The 23,370-nt window shown below is 42.6% G+C and overlaps 1 protein-coding gene across 1 annotated transcript in view; it reads right to left on the bottom strand.

The window, feature by feature from the left end:
• The window catches only part of nfxl1 (nuclear transcription factor, X-box binding-like 1), a 233,424-nt gene that overhangs the window by 171,652 nt on the left and 38,402 nt on the right, over positions 1 to 23,370 (bottom strand). Inside the window, exons 9-11 of the mRNA XM_070870141.1 lie at positions 22,626 to 22,750; positions 7,605 to 7,727; positions 4,348 to 4,438 (exon numbers count right to left, since the gene is read on the bottom strand). Of these exons, the coding sequence (XP_070726242.1) occupies positions 4,348 to 4,438; positions 7,605 to 7,727; positions 22,626 to 22,750 (339 nt within the window). The remainder of the gene's footprint in view (positions 1 to 4,347; positions 4,439 to 7,604; positions 7,728 to 22,625; positions 22,751 to 23,370) is intronic.

The following is a 23,370-nucleotide window of genomic DNA, read 5'->3' as shown; positions in this document are numbered from 1 at the left end:
ATTGACACTTACCACAGAAATGAATAGAGAGTTAGTCTTGGCAGATCTGAAGTCCCGATAATTAAGTTAAGGTTAGAATTCTAGCAACAGATACCAATACACACAATACGCACCATGACATGACCAACTACCTCGACGAGGCTATGTCCCTCCCTTCCTCTTTCACCACTAAAAAAAAGACATCAGTGTACATTGTAAAGATAGAATAAGGAGGTTTAAAAGAAAAGTTTTGTCTAAGATTTGAGCTACATTTGACAAATTATGCAGCTTTTTCATAATGTCCTCCCTGTGGTGAAAACAAAAGTGACAGTTTTCCATGTTTTATGTTGAGGTGGAATTAGTACACCACTGGCTGGTGAAGTCATTGCTTGTCTCATAACAGCTAAAAGTTACAAAACACATGCATTCTATTGTTGACTTCTATTGAAAAAGAATATTTTGGAATTTTACCAGTGTATCTTATTATATTTTGATCCTATGAAATATTTTTGTATGCCATGAAGATAAAATTATTTAGAAAATAAATCACTGCGAGGAAAAACAATGACTTCACCCTAATCAATCTTTAAAGCAAGCGAGATTATATTTAACATAGCTGCCACCAGTTCCTTTTTAATTAGTTCAGTTTTTGTGTTAAATGAAAAGAATGCATACCAAATCACAATGGAACACCATGCATGCTGCTGACTGCAATGCAGTCATGATGACCTTGTTGCTTCTGCATTATCAGGCAAGCCTACTTGTAAGTTACATCCCATGTACATCAGGAAAATAAATATGGTTAACTTGTGTTTGTAGAGCATAGGGTTTCTTTTGAAAACTTTAGAATACCAAGCTTGTTAACCCCCAAAAAAGTAGGTTCAAGCATGCATATTATGGTCAAGTACAGACTTTTGTTATTTACACAAATGAGAAATAAAAAGCACTGCCTACAGGTTTATACAAAAAAAAGTCGATCCTAGATCCTTCCTACATTTATAGCAATATTAAATTACTGCCACCATGGCACTTCTTGGGTGGCATGAATCTGACCCGATTAAGTTGCTTTGTAGGGCATCCAGTCATTTCTCTGCGTCAGAGCAGAAGTTGTATAGAGCTAGATTGACTATCAAGTAAATTGACTTCATTCCCTAAAATGAAACGCAAGTCTAAAAGTCATGTGTAAAAGCTTTATGGAAAAGCTTTAATAAGTAATCTATTTTCTATACAGGAAACCTTCATAAAGAATATCATAACTACATCAAGGGACTTTTACCTCACCATAATCTTTTTCCCCAAATCATCCTTTAAATCGGATTTACTTTTGTTTTTCAGGGTTTTTTTTTAAAAAAGAAAAATAGAATTTTTTTTTGCACCAAATTAGATGCTTCATAAGTATTATTGTTTTTCTATTCAAAACATGGAGCAAAATTAGGGTGGAAACAAAGAGACAAAAGTTAAAATAAAGAGGGTCTTGGAGCAGGGAGTCCGAGATAGGAACCTTAATTCTATCTCTCAGTTAAGTACTCGGCCTTTATTCTGCTGAGCACCTCGACCAGAATCGAAAGGTTACAGTACGAATAGAAGAATAATCATAGAAATTTACAGCATTTCAGCCCATCGTGTCCGCGCCGGCTGACCAAGAGCTATCCAGCCCAATCCCACTTTCCAGCTCTTGGTCCGTAGCAGTGTAGGTTACGGCACTTCAAGTGCACATCCAAGTATTTTTTAAATGTGATGAGGCTTTCTGCCTCTACCACTCTAAGTTCCAGACACTCACCACCCTCTGGGTGAAGACATTTCCCCTCATATCTCCTCTAAACCTCACCCCCCCACCCACCCCATTACTTTAAATCTATGCTTCCTGGTTGTTGATCCCTCTGCCAAGGAAAACAGGTCCTTCCTATCCACTCTATCCAGGTCCTTCATAATTTTATACACCTCAATCATGTCTCACCTGTTCCAAAAACAGACCCAGCATCTCCAATCTTTCCTCATAGCCAAAATTATCCAGTCCAGGCAACATTGGAAGCATCATATTTTGCATTTCTTTTGGGGTTTTTTTGCTGTTCAAGTAAATGCAAATTAAATTGTTTTTGAAAATTCTGCAGGGTTTTATACGGTAAATAGGGAAAAACAGAAACAGGACTAGGTTATTCAGCCCCTGAAGTGTATTCCGCTATTCTATTAGAGCACAGCTGATCTGTACCTCAGATTTTCCATATTGTGTTGGGTAAGGGTATCAAGTGATCTTTGCTCCATATCATTTGATAGCCTTACCAAACACAAATCTGTTGATCGCAGTCTTGGAAATTTCAATTGACCCAGAGGAATGTTCCAGATTCTTCTGTTTTTTCGGGTGGGGTGGAGTGGAGTGTGTATGTTGAGATACAAAAGGTATCACAATTGTGTGGGACAGGCTGTCTGTCATTGTTTGTATGTTCATAGCCACAGCCATTTGGGGGTAGAGTTCCATATTTCCTTTACCCTCTGTGCGAAAAAGTGCTTCCATATCTCACTCCTGAATGGCCCAGCTCTAATCTTAAAATTGTGTTCTTGTTCTGGATTCCCCGGCCAGAGGAAATAGTTTCTCGGCATCTACCATAAGGAATCCTCTTATCATTTTAAACACCTTGATTAAATCACCCTATAACTGTCTAAACCCAAGGAAATAGAAGCCAAGTTTATGTAATCTGTCTTCATAATTTAATCCTTTAAGTCCCAGTATCATTCTGGTGATCTGCACTGTGCATCTGCCCTCCAAGGCCAAGATATCCTTCCATCAGTCAATGTGTCAGTAATTAAATATTTAAGATAGTCACCAAAAGAACAGTGGGAGAGGTTAGAAATATGTTTTTAATTAAAGGCAGAGCATTTTTAGGACTGGGAATGCCCTACCAGAACTAGTGCTGGAAGCAAAATCCATCATGGTCAATATGGATAAATATTTGAAAAATAAGTATTTCAAGGATTATAGGGAAAGACTAGCTGAATGCGACTAAGTGGATAGCTCACTCAGGAAAAACCAGCACAGATGTGATGGGCTGAACAGCCTCCTTCTATGATGTAAAATTCTATGATTCAGCAGTTTAGGGCACAAGTAATCAGATTAACCTAAAAGCTGGGAACATTGGGCCCAAGTTTCCACAGAATAAAAAACGGGCGCCCCTCCAAGCTGGGCACCTGTTTTTCGCGCCTAAAACGGCGCCAGAAAAAAAACGCGCTATTCTCGAGCGCTTTGCAGCTCCTTGTGTGTTTGGCACGGCGCCCAGGGGGGCGGGGCCTACACTCGCGCCAATTTTGTAAGTGGGAGGGGGCGGGTACTATTTAAATTAGTTTTTTTCCTGCCGGCAACGCTGCGCGTGCGCGTTGGAGCGTTCGCGCATGCTCAGTGTGAAAAAAACATTGGCACTCGGCCATTTTTGTAGTTCTTTGTAGTTGTTTAATTTTTGAACATTTTTTAATAAAACCACATTGCCATCAGCACATCAGCACTGAGGCTTCCCTTCTCACTGTCTCTTTCCCCTCCCTCCCCTCCGCGGCAACAAGCCGCTGTCTCCTTCCCCTCCCTCCCCTGCGCGGCAACAAGCCGCTGTCTCCTTCCCCTCCGCGGCAACAAGCCGCTGTCTCCTTCCCCTCCCTCCCCTCCCTCCACGGCAACAAGCCGCTGTCTCCTTCCCCTCCCTCCACGGCAACAAGCCGCTGTCTCCTTCCCCTCCCTCCCCTGCGCGGCAACAAGCCGCTGTCTCCTTCCCCTCCCTCCCCTGCGCGGCAACAAACGGCGGTTTCCTTCGAACGATGGCTGAAGCACTTTCACACAGGTAGGAAGATGGTTTATTTAATCTTTTCTTTGCTTATAAATGTTTATTCAGGTTGGATTTATTTCTTTAATATTTGTAGAAGTATAAATAAGGATTGATTGTAGAATTTAATGCCTTCCCTTCCCCCCCCCCCCGCCCCTCGTTCTGGACGCCTAATTTGTAACCTGCGCCTGATTTTTTTATGTGTAGAACAGGTTTTTTCAGTTCTACAAAAATCTTCACTTGCTCCATTCTACTTTAGTTTGGAGTACGTTTTCACTGTGGAAACTTTGAAATCAGGCGTCAGTGGCCAGACACGTCCCCTTTTGAAGAAAAAATTCTGTTCTAAAGTAGAACTGTTCTACCTGGCTAGAACTGCAGAAAAAAAAATGTGGAGAATTGCGATTTCTAAGAGAGTCCGTTCTCCACCAGTTGCTCCGAAAAATCAGGCGCAAATCATGTGGAAACGTGGGCCCAACCATTATGTAGTAATTAAACTAAAATTCTATGCTTTTTCCATTATGTGATGTTGTAACGTTAAAAATATTTCAAAATTAGTGAAAATTACCTCTGTGACAGGTTGATGGACATTTGTGGTTTCTACAGCCAAGGGATCGACTACAGTTTTGATCACACGGAGGACAATTCCCAGAACAGCACTAAAAGCAAAGAATGTAGAAGGATTACTAGAGTGAAACATAATGTTCTTAGTCATCTCAGAACAGGAAATGCTTAAAACCAAGATGAATTTAAATTTTTTAATTATTACTCATAGCAAAAGGCAAGTCCCTAATATGATCCCTTAGAATTCTTCTCTTTAGCTTCATTAGTTTGCCTTGAAAGCATTCAACTGTATAGTATGAAAACACAACTGGTGCTATACCATGTTCCCACAGGACTATGTATTAACAAAATATCATGCTAATAAAAGCATGTACCCACACTATTATTATAGAAACGTACATAAGTTATAAAATAGTTTTTAAATACAAGAAACTGAAAGAAGTTTCTGTGGGCATAACTTAGTTTTGACAGCTTTTATGGACGTGTCTTCCTTATGCTGAGGCTGTATGCTGCGATCCTGGCCTTCCTGATGTAATACGCTGCACAGAACTCTGCAGCGCCGAACAGCAAGTCTACTTGTGGGGTCTCGTACAAGGCAAGTTCGTGTTCTTTTTGTCATAGCTCCGTAGCTACACCGACTGCAACTTTTGAGCCTATGTATATTGGAATAAACTATTTTAGGCAATTCAAATCCTGACACCCTTCTGCTTTGTTTTTAAAACTAGTACACTTTATGGCTATCTGCGTGATTTAGCATTTCTTCAATCATGAACCTGTCCAAATAAAACACATCACAATATTTGGCACTTAAAGGTTCTCTTCTTGGTTAGTCACTCTCGCTTCTTAAATCCTACTGCCTTGCTTATATAATAGACATTGTTAATACACTGTAGCATAGCAATTGTAGAGTCCATCAAACAACCTCCAAAATCAATCAGGCTGAATTAAAAGGCGACTGGAGACCCAAGAATGATGTGGGTGAAAAAATTTGCTGCAGCACAAAAAGGGAACAGGTAGTCATAGAAGTCTATGTACCAGACTCTATCTAAACAGTTAAAACTATCAAACAGGAGCTCCCTGCAATGGCTCTATGTATGGGTAAAAGCACCGAGTGGTAGGTTGCATACAGACCAGGAAGGTCTCAGGTTTGATCCCTAGTCTGTGTACTAACTAATCTCAAATTGTGCACCTGCTAGACTGTTATGACTAGCTTCTGTATTCCTAGGCTGAAGAGTTTTTTTTATAAAGGCAGGGTTACTGCTTCTGATCACAAAACAGTGACATCTGCTGGAAAGTAAGCTGGATGTCAGGTGAATCAGGGTTGGTGTACAATGTCAATTCATAGGAAGATAGGAACAGGAGTAGGTCATTCAGCCCCTTGAACCTGCTCTGCCATTCATTAAGATCATGGCTGATCTACGACCCAAGTCAATATATCCGCCTTTGGCCCATATCCCTTAATACCTTTTTATAACAAAGCTAGCAACCTCAGATTTAAAAATGAATAATTGATCGAGCATCAATTGCCGCTTTGGAAGAGAATTCCAAACTTCGACTACCCTTTGTGTATAGAAGTGTTTCCTAATTTCACTCCTGAAAGGTCTGTCTCTAATCTTTAAGCTATGACCCCAAGTCCTTGAATCCCCCACTAGTTCCTCTCTATCTACCTTATCTGTTCCCCTTAATATCTTAAAAACTTCAATCAGATCACCCCTGGACCCCCAAGTCTCTCTGGACCACCACAGTTTTTAGCCTTTCACCATTTAGAAAGTACCCTATCCTTAGAAAGTTCTATCCTTTTTAGGATCTCACATTTGCCAGACTGAAATCCATTTCCCACAGTTTTGCCCATTCACCTAATCGCTCAATATCCCTTTGTAATCTTATGCTTCCATCTGCACTGCCTACAATACCACAACCTTTCAAACATGACCAAAAGGGGTATGGGCAAGAAAGCAGGAATGGGGTACTAAAGTTGCATGTTCAGCCATGAACTCATTGAATGGCGGTGCAGGCTCGAAGGGCCGAATGGCCTACTCCTGCACCTATTTTCTATGTTTCTATGTTTTACAGTCTTTTATACTTACATGAAGAACATTCACAAGCCATTTTGCATACAGTAAGGTGCCGTTAAAAGCAATGACATGAATGACGTGCGTGTGCGTACAACGGATTGGTTGTGATGGTTTCCCTCATTGTCAATATTGGGAAGACTGAAGCCATTGTCTTCGGACCCCGCCACAAACTCTGTTCCCTAGCCACCGATTCCATCCCTCTCCCTGGCAACTATCTGAGGCTGAACCAGATTATTCACAACATTAACCCAGTGACGAACTTCCGACCTTATATCCGCTCCATCACCAAGACCCGCTACTTCCACATCCATAGCATCACCCAACTCCACCCTGCCTCAGTTCATCTGCTGCTGAAACCCTCATCCATGCCTTTACCTCTAGACGACGATTCCAACACACTCCTGGCCAGTCGCCCATCTTCCAACCTCCATAAACTTAAGCTCACCCAAAACTCTGCTGCCCATATCTTAACTTTCATCAAGTCCCGTCCTCCATCACCCCTACATTGCTACATTGGCTCCTGGTTAAGCAACGTCTTAATTCTCATCCTTGTTTTTAAATTCGCTCCATGGCCCCATCGCTAAGCTCCTCCAGACCTACAACCCGCAGATATCTGTGCTCCTAAAATTCTAGCCTCTTGCACATCCCCGATTTTAATCGTTCCACCATTGGTGGCTGTGCCTTTAGCTGCTGAGGCCCTAAGCTCTGGGATTCCCTCCCTAAACCTCCCACCTCGCTACCTCTCTTTCCTCCTTCAAGATGCCCTTAAAACCTATCTCTTTGACTAAGCTTTTGATCATCTGTCCTATTATCTCATGTTGCTTGGTGTCAAATTTTGTTTGATAATTTTGTGAAGTGCCTTGGGACATTTTACTATGTCCAAGGCGCTATATAAATGCAAGTTTTTGTTGTATTATCTCCAATCACGCTCCGATTCCATTAGTCTAATTCACTGGTTTAGTTCTCCTCAGCAATTTTAATTAAATAAAAAACTAGAAATTTGTTCTGGTAACATGTTAATAAAAAGGTGGTTGGTAGATAGGATAAATTCATAAGGTTCTCCATAGAAATAACAATGATCAAAAGTATTCAAGACACGACCAATATCTTGTATAATACTTCTATGAAAATAACCGGTACAGATTTCACTTTGGCCTAAAAAATTAAGACTCTCCTTCACTCTTACCTTCCTCTTACACTGGTGCCGTTGGCAATCTCGCAATTTGGCACATTTTGTTTCACACAGATACTCCTTATGGCATGGCAAAATCTTTACATGTTTCCCACAGCGACACTGCCTTTCCACTTCCTGGAAATCAAAAACACCACAGTCATGAATGCTAGTTTACAATAATTTATTTTCCTTCACGTAGAAAATGTTTCATTATTTTTCAGAATGCTTTCATAGTAACAAAATATATAGTAAAGCAAACTTTTACTTATTCAGGGAAAACATTCTTAACTGTACGTTCAAAGATCTTTTCAAAATTTATCATATTCTATTTCTGAATGTTGAGTATTAAAAATATACCGGTAATATACTGGTAATCTAATATCTATTTCTTGAAAAGTAGTCAAAGATTTAATTTTTTAGACATTAAAAAAATTACTGATTTCTGTAGTGCTACTGTCTTAATTTACCTAATGCTTTTCAATGATCTTCAAATTGTGCAGCATAGCTACTTAAAAGAAAGAATGCGTTTATTTGTACAGGTACATCGCCTAAAATCTGGAACCCTTGGGACCGCAGTTGTTCCAGACTTCGTAACGTGCTTCTAATGTCCGAAGTCCAGAAACACCCGAGCCCAGGTTCGGGTAGTTCCGGATTTCGGAATGCCAGAAGCGCGTCCAGAGTCCGGAAATGCCTGGGCCCAGGTTCCGATATTTCCGCGAAGTCTCCCTCACTTGTTTTTGTACCTGTATGTTTTGGAAGGTAGTCTGATGCCCTGTATACCTGCACTTGAAAAGTTCTTAAAGTGCTTAGGAACATTCCCTGTGTTAAAAAGGGTTTCTACCCTGTAGTGTATTTTCACCATGTGAGTTTCCCGGCGCAGCGCAGCCTTGTAGTCTTCGCTTTTTCGCAATGCAGTACCTGTACTTAATGTGAGCTTCCCAGCCTGTATCGTTTGCTACCATCTTCAAATTTGAAAAGGAACATACAGTACTCAAAGCATGAAATATAATAAAGGTTTTATTTGTAAAACAGTAAAGATATGAAATATAACTAAGTAAATTAAGGCTTTTATTTGGTAAACAGAGTAAAAATAAACAGGTACAGTTACAATTGGCTGGAGGGTGTGCTTGAGGTAGAGGGCTCAGCTATGATGTCTGGGGCTGATGATGGATCAATAGGATTATCCAATGTGGAAATTGCTGGTGTAGTTGCACGCTGTAGGTCTTGGGCCTTCTGATGCAACATCTTTTGAAAGATATTTAATATTGTTGTTTGTTTAAATAATTTGGGCTTTTCTTTCACTAATTTTTCCCCCGGGTTCTGTAGACCTGCAGTATTTCTTCTTCACTTATGAAGCTTCGTTGCTCTCAGGCGTGAATTAATTCTTGACAAAGATTGATTGCTTTGTCAGTGGGCACTTTTTCAACTTGATCACAGGCATCAACATCATCCTCACTGCTTTCATCCTTTTCTTCTGGATGCAAAACCCTCTATGATTTCTTCACCTGTCACTTCATGCACAATGGGAGCATCGTTGTCTATGTCCATGACTTCTACGATATTGTCCTCATTCAATTCATGCGCAGCTTTGAAAGTCAGCCCTCTTGCATAATCTAAAAGTTGAGCAATCATTGCTTTCTCCTTGGACACACAAAAGCCTTGAAAGTCCTGAGGAGCATCATCAGCATCATCTTCAGCAAACATAGTTGATGGCCAGATATTATGCCAAGCATTGATCAAGGTGTCTGCAGTTACCAAGTTCTATGCATCCGCAGTTGCCCATATGGCATCCTTGATAGAGAAAGCTTTTGAGAATGCTTTTATTCCCTTGCCTGTCATTGATCTCAAAATTTCTTGGTCCATTGGCTGTATCAGTGATACAACATTTGGAGGCAAGTAGATTCCATGGACATTATCTTTTACCAAAAGCTCAGCATCGGGATGTGCTAAGCAATTGTTTAGCAGCAAGTATATTTTGCAGTTTTCCTCAAGGCCAGCTTCTGTGCATTGAGCACGCGCCTGAGGGACAAAATGCTTCTCAAACCAATTCAGAAAAATTACCCTGGTTACCCATGCTTTCTTATTGGCATAATAATGCACTGGCAATCCTCTCAAACCCTTGAAACATCTTGTGATGCTGGTTTCTCCCAATAACCATAAACTTACACTTGTGTCCCAGCCGCATTTGCAGCGGCAAGCACAGTCAACCTATCTTTAGCGTCTTTTACACCAGCTGGCTGCATTTCTTCGGCTGCTGCTAATGGGCTAGACTTGGCTAAGGACCAAAAAAATGGGCCTTGTTCCAGCGATGTGGGATGTCTCGTCCTTGCTGATGGCTGGCACAAGGCCCATTATTTTTTTGCGATTTTGCACTCGGCTTTACCCCGGCGATATCAAATGGGCGGTGATTTTTTGCCGATCTCACGATCGCCCACCGAAAACAAAAGTTAAAAAAAAAGCTTCCCTAGCAACGCTATTCTGCACATGTATGGGATTTTTTTTTGTGGTTGAGTTTCTTTGCCGTGCTTTGAGGTCAGGGGTCATCACACATGCTCAGAAACACAGGAAGGGTGAGAGAGTGAGAGAGAGAGAGAAGGAAGGAAGTAACGAAGGGAGGAAGAGGACATTTGTTGGGCTGGTTAGAAACATAGAAAATAGGTGCAGGACTGGGCCATTCGGCCCTTCTAGCCTGCACCGCCATTCAATGAGTTCATGGCTGAACATGCAACTTCAGTACCCCATTCCTGCTTTCTCACCATACCCCTTGATTCCCCTAGTAGTAAGGACTCCATCTAACTCCTTTTTGAATATATTTAGTGAATTGGCCTCAACAACTTTCTGTGGTAGAGAATTCCACAGGTTCACCACTCTCTGGGTGAAGAAATTCCTCATCTCGGTCCTAAATGGCTTACCCCTTATCCTTAGACTGTGTCCCCTGGTTCTGGACTTCCCCAACATTGGGAACATTCTTCCTGCATCTAACCTGTCTAACTGAGTCAGAATTTGAAACGTTTCTATGAGGTCCCCTCTCATTCTTCTGAACTCCAGTGAATACAAGCCCAGTTGATCCAGTCTTTCTTGATAGGTCAGTCCCGCCATCCCGGGAATCAGTCTGGTGAACCTTCGCTGCACTCCCTCAATAGCAAGAATGTCCTTCCTCAGGTTAGGAGACCAAAACTGTACACAATACTCCAGGTGTGGCCTCACCAAGGCCCTGTACAACTGCAGTAACACCTCCCTGCCCCTGTACTCAAATCCCCTCGCTATGAAGGCCAACATGCCATTTGCTTTCTTAACCGCCTGCTGTACCTGCATGCCAACCTTCAATGACTGATGTACCATGACACCCAGGTCTCGTTGCACCTCCCCTTTTCCTAATCTGTCACCATTCAGATAATAGTCTGTCTCTCTGTTTTTACCACCAAAGTGGATAACCTCACATTTATCCACATTATACTTCATCTGCCATGCATTTGCCCACTCACCTAACCTATCCAAGTCGCTCTGCAGCCTCATACCATCCTCCTCACAGCTCACACTGTCACCCAACTTAGTGTCATCCGCAAATTTGGAGATACTACATTTAATCCCCTCGTCTAAATCATTAATATACAGTGCAAACAGCTGGGGCCCCAGCACAGAACCTTGTGGTACCCCACTAGTCACTGCCTGCCATTCTGAAAAGTCCCCATTTACTCCTACTCTTTGCTTCCTGTCTGACAACCAGTTCTCAATCCATGTCAGCACACTACCCCCAATCCCATGTGCTTTAACTTTGCACATTAATCTCTTGTGTGGGACCTTGTCGAAAGCCTTCTGAAAGTACAAATATACCACATTTGCTGGTTCTCCCTTGTCCACTCTACTGGAAACATCCTCAAAAAATTTCAGAAGATTTGTCGAGCATGATTTCCCTTTCACAAATCCATGCTGACTTGGACCCATCATATCACCTCTTTCCAAATGCACTGCTATGACATCCTTAATAATTGATTCCATCATTTTACCCACTACCGATGTCAGGCTGACCGGTCTATAATTCCCTGTTATCTCTCTCCCTCCTTTTTTAAAAAGTGGGGTTACATTGGCTACCCTCCACTCCATAGGAACTGATCCAGAGTCAATGGAATGTTGGAAAATGACTGTCAATGCATCCACTATTTCCAAGGCCACCTCCTTAAGTACTCTGGGATGCAGTCCATCAGGCCCTGGGGATTTATCGGCCTTCAATCCCATCAATTTCCCCAACACAATTTCCCGACTAATAAGGATTTCCCTCAGTTCCTCCTCCTTACTAGACCCTCCGACCCCCTTTATATCCGGAAGGTTGTTTGTGTCCTCCTCAGTGAATACCGAACCAAAGTACTTGTTCAATTGGTCCGCCATTTCTTTGTTCCCCGTTATGACTTCCCCTGATTCTGACTGCAGGGGATCTATGTTTGTCTTTACTAACCTTTTTCTCTTTACATATCTATTGAAACTTTTGCAATCCGTCTTAATGTTCCCTGCAAGCTTCTTCTCGTACTCCATTTTTCCTGCCCTAATCAAACCCTTTGTCCTCCTCTGCTGAGTTCTAAATTTCTCCCAGTCCCCGGGTTCGCTGCTATTTCTGGCCAATTTGTATGCCACTGCCTTGGCTTTAATACTATCCCTGATTTCCCTTGATAGCCACGGTTGAGCCACCTTCCCTTTTTTATTTTTACGCCAGACAGGAATGTAGAATTGTTGTAGTTCATCCATACGGTCTCTAAATGTCTGCCATTGCCCATCCACAGTCAACCCCTTCAGTATCATTCGCCAATCTATCCTAGCCAATTCACGCCTCATACCTTCAAAGTTACCCTTCTTTAAGTTCTGGACCATGGTCTCTGAATTAACTGTTTCATTCTCCATCCTAATGCAGAATTCCACCATATTATGGTCACTCTTCCCCAAGAGGTCTCGCACAACGAGATTGCTAATTAATCCTCTCTCATTATACAACACCCAGTCTAAGATGGCCTCCCCCCTAGTTGGTTCCTCGACATATTGGTCTAAAAAGCCATCCCTTATGCACTCCAGGAAATCCTCCCCCACCGTATTGCTTCCAGTTTGGTTAACCCAATCTATGTGCATATTAAAGTCACCCATTATAACTGCTGCACCTTTATTGCACGCACCCCTAATTTCATGTTTGATGCCCTCCCCAACATCACTACTACTGTTTGGAGGTCTGTACACAACTCCCACTAACGTTTTTTGCCCTTTGGTATTCTGCAGCTCTACCCATATAGATTCCACATCATCCAAACTAATGTCCTTCCAAACTATTGCCTTAATTTCCTCCTTAACCAGCAATGCTACCCCACCTCCTTTTCCTTTTATTCCATCCTTCCTGAATGTTGAATACCCCTGGATGTTGAGTTCCCAGCCCTGATCATCCTGGAGCCACGTCTCCGTAATCCCAATCACATCATATTTGTTAACATCTATTTGCACAGTTAATTCATCCACCTTATTGCGGATACTCCTTGCATTAAGACACAAAGCCTTCAGGCTTGTTTTTTTAACACCCTTTGTCCTTTTAGAATTTTGCTGTACAGTGGCCCTTTTTGTTCTTTGCCTTGGGTTTCTCTGCCCTCCACTTTTCCTCATCTCCTTTCTGTCTTTTGCTTTTGCCTCCTTTTTGTTTCCCTCTGTCTCCCTGCATTGGTTCCCATCCCCCTGCCATATTAGTTTAAATCCTCCCCAACAGCACTAGCAAACACTCCCCCTAGGACATTGGTTCCGGTCCTGTCCAGGTGCAGACCATCCGGTTTGTACTGGTCCCACCTCCCCCAGAACCGGTTCCAATGCCCCAGGAATTTGAATCCCTCCCAGCTGCACCACTGCTCAAGCCAAGTTGCAGCGTTTCAAGTATTGGTCGTGAAAAATAATTAATCTTATATTACTTTGCAGTGTTTTATTGAACTGAAAATAATAATTATTATTTCTGATATTCAAATATTGTAACATATACTTACAATTTAAAATGGAGGATGATAGAGAGAGGAAGAGGGCTAAACCCTTCAGCGAGGAGGCCAACGAGGCCCTCGTGAATATTGTCCATGGCAGGTGGGACGAATTGACACAGGAAACCACCACCCTGTGCGTACTGCAAAATATGGGCGGAGATTGCCAATGTCATTACATCGGCATTTAATGAAGTAAGGACACGTGATCAGTGCAGGAAAAGGTAGAACAGCTTGTTGGCAGCAGCCAGAGTAAGTTGCATGTTATATTTTAAATGTTACATATGTAATAGTTTAATGATGCATGCAAATTTTAATTGGAATCTTGAATGTCATTTCTTTATGGTATTAATTAAATTATGAATTAATTTATGCATCCTAACACTAAGTTGAATTTTATATTATGAAATATTGTTCATATGCAATGCAAATTTCTAATCGAACATTTAAATCTGTCATTCTTAAATGTTAATTACCATTAGCTTATGCCATACCATGTTATCTTAGGTGCAGGAGTAGACTATTCGGCCCTTCGAGCCTGCATCGCCATTCAATAAGATCATGGCGGATCATTCCTTCAGTATCCCTTTCCTGCTTTCTCTCCATACCCCTTGATCCCCTTAGCAGTAAGGGCGATATCTAACTCCCTCTTGAATATATCCAATGAACTGGCATCAACAACTCCCTGCGGCAGGGAATTCCACAGGTTAACAACTCAGTGAAGAAATTTCTCCTCATCTCAATCCTAAAAAGCCTACCCCTTATCCTAAGACTATGTTTCCTGGTTCTGGACTTCCCCAACATCGGGAACATTCTACCCGCATCTAACCTGTCCAGTCCCGTCAGAATCTTACACATTTCTATGAGATCCCCTCTCATCCTTCTAAACTCCAGTGAATAAAGGCCCAGTTGATCCAGTCTCTCCTCATACATCAGTCCAGCCATCGCTGGAATCAGTCTGGTGAACCTTCGCTGCACTCCCTCAATAGCAAGAACGTCCTTCCTCAGATTAGGAGATCAAAACTGAACACAATATTCCAGCTGAGGCCTCATCAAGGCTCTGTATAACTGCATTAAGACCTCCCTGCTCCTGTACTCAAATTCCCTAGCTATGAAGGCCAACATACCATTTGCCTTCTTCACCGCCTGCTGTACCTGCATGCCAACTGATGTATCTTGACACCCAGGTCTCGTTGCACCTACCCTTTTCCTAACCTGCCGCCATTCAGATAATATTCTGCCTTCATGTTTTTGCCACCAAAGTGGATAGCCTCACATTTATCCACATTATACTGCATCTGCCATGCATTTGCCAACTCACCTAACCTGTCAAGTCACCCTGCAGCCTCTTAGCATCCTCCTCACAGCTCAGACCACCACCCAGTGTAGTGTCATCTGCAAATTACACTTGATTCCTTCATCTAAATCATTAATGTATATTGTAAAGAGCTGGGGTCCCAGCACTGAGCCCTGCGGCACTCCACTAGTCACTGCCTGCCATTCTGAAAAGAACCCGTTTATCCCGAGTCTCTGCTTCCTGTCTGGCAGCCAATTCTCTATCCACGTCAGTATATTACCCCCAATACCATGTGCTTTAATTTTGCACACTAATCTCTTGTGCTGGACCTTGTCAAAAGCCTTTTGAAAGTCCAAATACACCACATCCACTGGTTCTCCCTTATCCACTCTACTAGTTACATCCTCAAAAAATTCCAGAAGATTTGTCAAGCATGAATTTCCCTTCATAAATCCATGCTGACTTGGATCAATCCTGTCACTGCTTTCCAAATGCACTGCTATTTCATCTTTAATAATTGATTCCAACATTTTCCCCACTACTGATGTCAGGCTAACCGGTCTATAATTACCCGTTTTCTCTCTCCCTCTTTTTTAAAAAAAAAAAGTGGTGTTACATTAGCTACCCTCCAGTCCATAGGATCTGATCCAGAGTCAATAGACTGCTGGAAAATGATCACCAATGCATCCACTATATCTAGGGCCACTTCCTTAAGTACTCTGGGATGCAGACTATCAGGCCCTGGGGATTTATCGGCCTTCAATCCCATCAATTTCCCTAACACAATTTCCTGACTAATAAAGGATTTCCTTCAGTTCCTCCTGCTCGCTCGACGCTCGATCCCCTAGTATTTCCGGAAGGTTATTTGTGTCTTCCTTCGTGAAGACAGAACCAAAGTATTTGTTCAACTGGTCCACCATTTCTTTGTTCCCCATTATAAATTCACCTGATTCTGACTGCAAGGGACCTACGTTTGTCTTCACTAATCTTTTTCTCTTCACATATCTATAGAAGCTTTTGCAGTCAGTTTTTATGTTCCCTGCAACTTCCTCTCATACTCTATTTTCCCCCTCTTAATTAAACCCTTTGTCCTCCTCTGCTGAATTATAAATTTCTCCCAATCCTCAGGTTTGCTGCTTTTTCTGGCCAATTTATATGCCTCTTCCTTGAATTTCACACTATCCCTAATTTCCCTCGTTAGCCACAGTTGAGCCACCTTCCCCGTTTTGTTTTTACTCCAGACAGGGATGTACAATTGTTGAAGTTCATCCATGTGATCTTTAAATGTTTGCCATTGCCTATCCACCGTGAACCTTTTACGTATCATTCGCCAGTCTATTCCAGCCAATTCACGTCTCATACCAGCAAAATTACCTTTCCTTAAGTTTAGGACCCTTGTCTCTGAATTAACTGTGTCACTCTCCATCTTAATAAAGAATTCTACCATTTTTTGGTCACTCTTCCCCAAAGGAGTCTCACTACAAGATTGCTAATTAGTCCTTTCTCATTACACATCACCCAGTGTACGATGGCCAGCCCTCTAGTTGGTTCCTCGACATATTGGTCTAGAAAACCATCCCTAATGCACTCCAGGAAATCCTCCTCCACCGCATTGCTACCAGTTTGGTTAGTCCAATCAATATGTAGATTAAAGTCGCCCATGATAACTGCTGTACCTTTATTGCACGCATCCCTAATTTCTAGTTTGATGCTGTCCCCAACCTCACTGCTACTGTTTGGTGGTCTGTACACAATTCCCACTAGCGTCTTCTGCCTTTTGGTATTCCACAGCTCTACCCACACAGATTCCACATCATCCAAGCTAATGTCTTTCCTTACCATTGGGTTAATTTCCTCTTTAACCAGCAACGCTACCCCACCTTCTTTTCCTTTGTGTCTATCCTTCCTGAATGTTGAATACCCCTGGATGTTGAGTTCCAAGCCTGGGTCACCCTGGAGCCATGTCTCTGTAATCCCAATTACATCATATTCGTTAATAGTTGCCTGTGCAGTTAATTCGTCCACCTTATTACGAATACTCCTCCCATTGAGGCAGAGCCTTCAGGCTTGTCTTTTTAACACACTTTGTCCCTTTAGAATTTTGCTGTAATGTGGCCCTTTTTGATTTTTGCCTTGGGTTTCTCTGCCCTCCACTTTTACATTTCTTCTTTCTATCTTTTGCTTCTGTCCCCATTTTACTTCCCTCTGTCTCCCTGCATAGGTTCCCATCCCTCTGCCATATTAGTTTAACCCCTCCCCAACAGCACTAGCAAACACTTCCCCTAGGACATTGGTTCCGGTCCTGCCCAGGTGCAGACCGTCCGATTTGTACTGGTCCCACCTCCCTCACAACCGGCTCCAATGTCCCAGGAATTTGAATCCCTCCCTCCTGCACCACTCCTCAAGCCACGTATTCATTTTAGCTATCCTGCCATTCCTACTCTGACTAGCACGTGGCACTGGTAGCAATCCTGCGATTACTACCTTTGAGGTCCTTCTGGAATCGCAACCTCTTAAGACAAGCGTTTTCAGACAAGTTCAGGTAAGACTGCTTTTCCAAGTACCTTCATTGGCTGTACGGTCGCCTCCTCTGTCTTCGTCTGCGCATTACTCTGCCACCTCTTCGATTGATCCTTTCAGTAACCAGTGTGTGAGCAGTTACAAGCAATGGCAGGGGAAAGCATAGGCCCCATATCACTATCACTATCAATAATTACTTTCACTAAATTAAACTAATCTCTGTACTCTATACGCTGTATACCAGTCAGTTAGTCTAATAGGCCCCAACAAGATCAGTAGATAATTTCACTATATAATTTCACTTTTCAAAAAAAATGCCTATACAATACCTAATATATTATATTAAATATACCCAGAGTTGAATTATCTTTAAATAACTCTCTAAATAACGCATAACTATTTAGCTCCTTCTTTTCTGTTGCCTCCACCCTTCCTCTGATCTTCAAAATGGCGTCCGTAGTGCCCATTTCCTTCTGTTAAGCCCAGTAAAAGCAACTATTTCTCAGCGATCTTTTGGGCCTTGCATCAGCTCAGCAAAGTGCATGCTAGGTGCCGAAACTTGGGATGGGCCTTGAGTGGGCAATCATTTCGGCGAAGTGAGCCGAAACTTCGGCACCTGTTTTTTCAGCGATGTTTTGGGCCTAGTTTCCACTTTTTCCTCAAAATGGGCGATAGAGGTCCGTTTTGGACGATAGATGGGCCTTAGATGGGCGAAGTGAAGTGGAAAGTCTAGCCCAATGTCTTTCACAGTATGTAGTGCCAAAACAGTGCTGTCTCGTCAGCAGTGTACATTTGCTCAGGTGAAAGGTTTTCATCAGCAATTAGTAAGATGAACTCATCAATATAATTTTCAGCTGCCTCATGACCTGCTGAGGTTTTCTCACCACATATTTTCAGTTGCCTGATGCCATAACACCTTTTAAATTTGGCTAGCCAACCAGAAGAGTAGTCGCATGGAGTTTCAATCCCCAGTTGTGCATGGAACATTTTAGCTTGTTGCACCACCATTGGGCCAGACAAAGGAATCTTTTCACTTCGCCTCTGTCACCACCATTCCATCACTGTTCGATCCAAATCATCACATTTCAGCTTATGCATACTTTTTCTCTTACTCATTTCCTTATGAACATCACTTTTCCACATTAAACTTTATGAGCTGTTCTTTTTGTTTTCCAATATCATAGATGGTGGAGTCCAACACCATACTCCTCACTCAATCTTCTCACTGAAGCACTTCTATCTAATCTCTGGAGTAACTCCACTTTCTTGGCAATTGAAAGTGAACTATGCTTCCTCTTTCCTTTATCTGAACCCACTGGAGTATCTGTTGGCCTTTGACATGTTTGCAATGACAACACAAATTCACAATCTTTACCTGTGCAGATCTTTAAATCGGGAAAAACACCACAGCGATGGAGTCAGGTTGGGTGGGGTCTAATCATGGGATGTAGGTGGATCAGATGGAGTCTCAGCATAGGTGAATCAGCAGGAGTAGCCCTATAATATTTAATGCCACTAATTTTTTTTTTAAATGCTGAATTTAAAAGTGCATGTACAGTACAGGTAGTATTTTTTATTACAGGTACAGGTGTGCAAACTTAAAATCGAAATCTAGTCGGGTGAGGTCGGATCAGCTCCACTCGGGAGTTATGGGGCACTGTGATCTGGTCGCGCGGTTGCTGCTTTGGGGAGCTGCAGTGTGCTATGCAGAGTTTGATTCTGGCCAGAGTCTAGCGCGTGGAAGCTTGGTTCTGGCCGGAGTCCTGCGCCCGGGAGCTAGGTTCTGGGCGTGAAACTTGTGTGCTATGCAGAGTTGGTGCGGACCCAGGATAGCGGTGCGGTGACTGTGAAGACCTGGCCTGGAACAGGTAGGATTGGCGTTTTTATGCTTGCAAATTTTGTCACTATACAGCAGTTGGATTTAATTTTTTTTCACTTTTCCCTGGGCCCGGCTGGTGGTTTGGCAGGGTGTCCGGATTCCAGAACATTTTGCGGATTCTGGACGACCCTGCCACAGATCGTCCCGGAGTATTCCGAATCTCCGGATTTTAGGCGCTGTACCTGTATTGCCAAAATGGCCAACATGCCCCACCCTTTGTTTCTGATTTATTTTCCAAAGGGACCAGCCACACCCTGAAGTTTCACAGGAATGTGTAACTGGAACCGCCCATCTCAAGGTCTCGCTGACTTTGCAAATTGTAACTAGATCCACTTTGACTTCCTAAAGCGACAGAGGACAAAGCTCCCCAGAAGACAGCAAGGGCCAGCCAAAGTGCCTTACCCCAGTCCAAGCGCATCCCTCCCCCACCCCCCCATAGATGGGGCATTGTGTACGGGCTGTTAACAGGTTTATTGGGTATGAAGTGAATAGTGATAGTGTCGTGACTTCTGGATATCATCCACTCCAACAACGTCCCTTGTAGGGGGTTGGAAGAACATGATCAGTCTTCCCTGAGTTCCCTCTCTCCCCTCCAATCCCGCCCCCGTGTCTGTCTCTCTCTCTCCTTCTCGCTCTCTCAAGCCGCTCACTCTTTTCCCCCCCACTTATCAATCAAGCATTCCCCCCCCTCACCCCCAAACCCCCAAACCCCCATGGCCACCCTTCCCTCCGCCAGGACTCGCGGCACAAGGGAGGTTTGCGGCCCAAGGGAGGCTCGTGACTCAGCGGGAAGCTCAAGGTCCAAGGCTCAGCGAGCGGCCCGGTCGGCAGTCAGTCGGAGAATCAGGCTCGCGGAGGAGCAGCAGCTCGGCTGAAGAACCTATGGAGCAACAACGTGGCCGGACTGACCGGTTCAGGGCCCTACTTCTCTCTCGCCATCGGGCCCCCTCCCGCCACCATCAGGCCCAGGTTGGCCGGGGTGGCAGGGAGGGGAAAAGAGAGTCGGAGCGTTAGGTCCTGCTTCTCGACACCACACGCATGGGATGATTCGCCCGAGGCCAGAGCTTGACAGGGGCGGGGCTTGTCGCCTGTCGGTCAAAAACGTGCAGTACGGGTTGGGGGGGGGGGGGGGGCTTGCTGGACAGACACCTGTGTCAAAAAAAGCGCAGTACAAATAGTTAGTCCCTTAAAGAAATCATGGTACACCAAGATTTTCTTTGAACTTTAGGAATGCAACCTCCATGTGGTCTTGTAATTCTCCCAAACAGAACAAAAGTCCTTGAATAATCCTTTATGCCAACCCACTATCAAACTGAAATATAGAACATTTCAGGCATGGACTGGTTGGGCCAAATGGGCTGTTTCTGTGCAGTATATCCTATGTAACATCTTAAGTGCTTTATAGATCAGTTCTCCTTACTGCAGACATTGTTCAGCAGCTTTGGGTGTCAAACTACTACTGTATATTCAATAAAAAACAAAACTGAAGAGTGTTCAAAAAGAACAGATTCTTAACAAGCACTGAAAGGGGGAGGGGAAGAAAGAACAAAAGGGAAGGTCTGTGATAGGTTGGAAGACAAGAGAGATTAGAGAGACAAAAGGGATGATGGCCCAAATTCAGCAGAGGTAATGGTGCGGCAAGTGAAGCCGTTGCAGGTGATGAAGAGTCATCGACCTAAAACATTAACTCTGCTTTCTCTCCGTGGATGCTGCCTGACCTGCTGAAATTTCCAGCATTTTCTGTTTTTTATTGCCGATTCCAGCATCCGCAGTATTTTACTTTTGTATATTCAAATTCTAAAAGTAGACAAGTACTTAGCTATATAAGATAACATTATATAGTTTTGGCTGCATAAATAAACTGTGATAACCTAGTGGTTCGAAGAATTATATGGTGATCATTCCATCCAACAAGAAACCTTTGTTTATGCCTCAAACAAGATGATTTGTTTCTCCATTCACAAACATTCTGCATTAACGACATCATGTTGTGAACTAAAGAGTCACAACCATTTGGATGGCTTCAAAAATACAAGTTCTGTATTCAGTTGGTTAGAGGAGAAATACAAGGCATCAATTTCCAGTTTCACAATACAAGGATTTTCACTTTCTTCAACTGCACCCTTCGTTCCAGTTATCACACATCGCTTATAAACCCCACAGTCCATCAATGACAGTGCTCACTCTGATCACTTCTTCATCTTGGTTCTCCTACACAACATGCCTGCCCAAATCACTCCAGTGTCATTTTCTGACCCTGGAAAAAATGAGCACCCATAAATTCTCAAATTCCAATCTTCCTTCCTCTGGCCTGTGGCAACACCATTGCCTCAAATGATTTGCTCGACATCTGTCTCATTACCACCTTCACTGTACTTGTCCCTCTTTGATCAAAGATGGTCTTCCAGTGCTCCATCTGGTACAACAACTAACTCTGCAATCTTAAATCCATAGTCCATAATCTAAAACTTGAGAGCATCAGATCTGGCTGGACCATTTCAAGTTATATTGCCAAAACATAAGAAACTTGACATTGTGCCCAAACACAAGACCATCTGTACAGTTGCCTGCAATGACCCACCCTGCCCCTCCCCTGATGAGTTGACTTTGTGGCAATTATTTTATCTGGAATGGACAGTGAATTGCAATTATTCCTACATGCTGCAACACTTAGATTCAAAAGGAAACAAAGTCATTTCTTTGATATTTCAAACAATCTCCTCCGTCTCTCTTGTTTTCCAATCAACTTGTAATTCTATGAATTTTTCAGTCAATATAAATGTATTTTTACACCAGTTACAGGGTACAGTAATAAATGCATTATTCCATCCAAGTAACAACCAGAAAAATATTCATTTCAAGGAGATAATGGAGACACCTTAATTCATGGAAATCTCCCTTATTGTGCTTCTCCCATGATGTATTCTTCACGCAATATATAAACACTCATCAGGAACATTTACTATACTTCATCTAACAATTGAAAAGCAGCAGCAAATCTGGCAACACAGCAGATGGAGTATTTGAATATTTGAGCGTGCACGAGGGGGCTTTGTGGTTACTCTAGCACATCTGCTCAGCTGAGGAGTTTGCAGCCAGGTTGCATGTGAAGTACTGTACCATGTGAAAGCAAATCATCACTCTTATGAACAGTGAAAAAAACGAAATCATCCCAACTCACTCCACTTAAATCACACTACGAGCAGATTGATTCTGGAAAATATGTATGGCAAGAATGGAGAAGTCAGCACAACCTTTCCAAAGCTCATTTATGTTATTAATATACTTCTACATAAAAACAAAAGGAAAAAAAAAAATCACACTACTGAACTACTGCATGTCCTCACCTGTCTACAGGTCTCACAGGGGCCTCGGTGGCAGCGTGTTGAACATCTATGAAGGCCACACTCCAGCGGTTTGTCACAAGTATCACCACAGGTTGGTATATCCTCTGTGCAGGGCAGTGTAGATTCTGGATGAATCAAAATATAACTACTTTAATTTATCAAGAACTTCCATTCTTTTAAAATGGAATAGCTCTTCATATGAAAATTGTACAAATATCAGTACAGTCCTCAAACTCCCAATATTTACCCTCAGCTTTATTTGGGATGTGTCTACTTGTCGGCATTTATTGATAAAAATCAGCATGGAATTTAAACTTCTGTCTCTGCCTAGTAACTCTCGTGAGGTTGCTCCAGAATGCCTAAACTTGTACGCATATACAGCATCGCAATCAGATAACTTCTACATTGGTTCATGATAAAATAGCACCCTATAGTTTGGAAATGATTTAAATCTTCAGGGGAAAATATACCATCAAAATTGATCATGTAATTTTTACTGGAGAGATTATGTCATCTAAAATATCAAGGGAAGATATGCAGCAGAGATTGATGCAAAAGAGAATGTAATGTAAATTGTACAGTCAGGAAATATCATAGTTTGATTGCAGCTCTAGGTGAAAGGAAAAGGTAGAATTGTCAATAGTCTTGGAGAACAGTGGCAGGGACCACCGACTCACCTTGAAGCCATCTGCTTTGAAGTTGAAAAGATTTTGTTTATGGCATTCCTTTGGTGTTCCACAGCACG

The sequence above is a fragment of the Pristiophorus japonicus genome, chromosome 2, assembly GCF_044704955.1.
Source record: "Pristiophorus japonicus isolate sPriJap1 chromosome 2, sPriJap1.hap1, whole genome shotgun sequence".
Taxonomy (NCBI): domain Eukaryota; kingdom Metazoa; phylum Chordata; class Chondrichthyes; family Pristiophoridae; genus Pristiophorus; species Pristiophorus japonicus.
The sequence above is the reverse complement of the archived record's forward strand: the minus strand, read 5'-3'. Positions and strand labels throughout refer to the sequence as shown.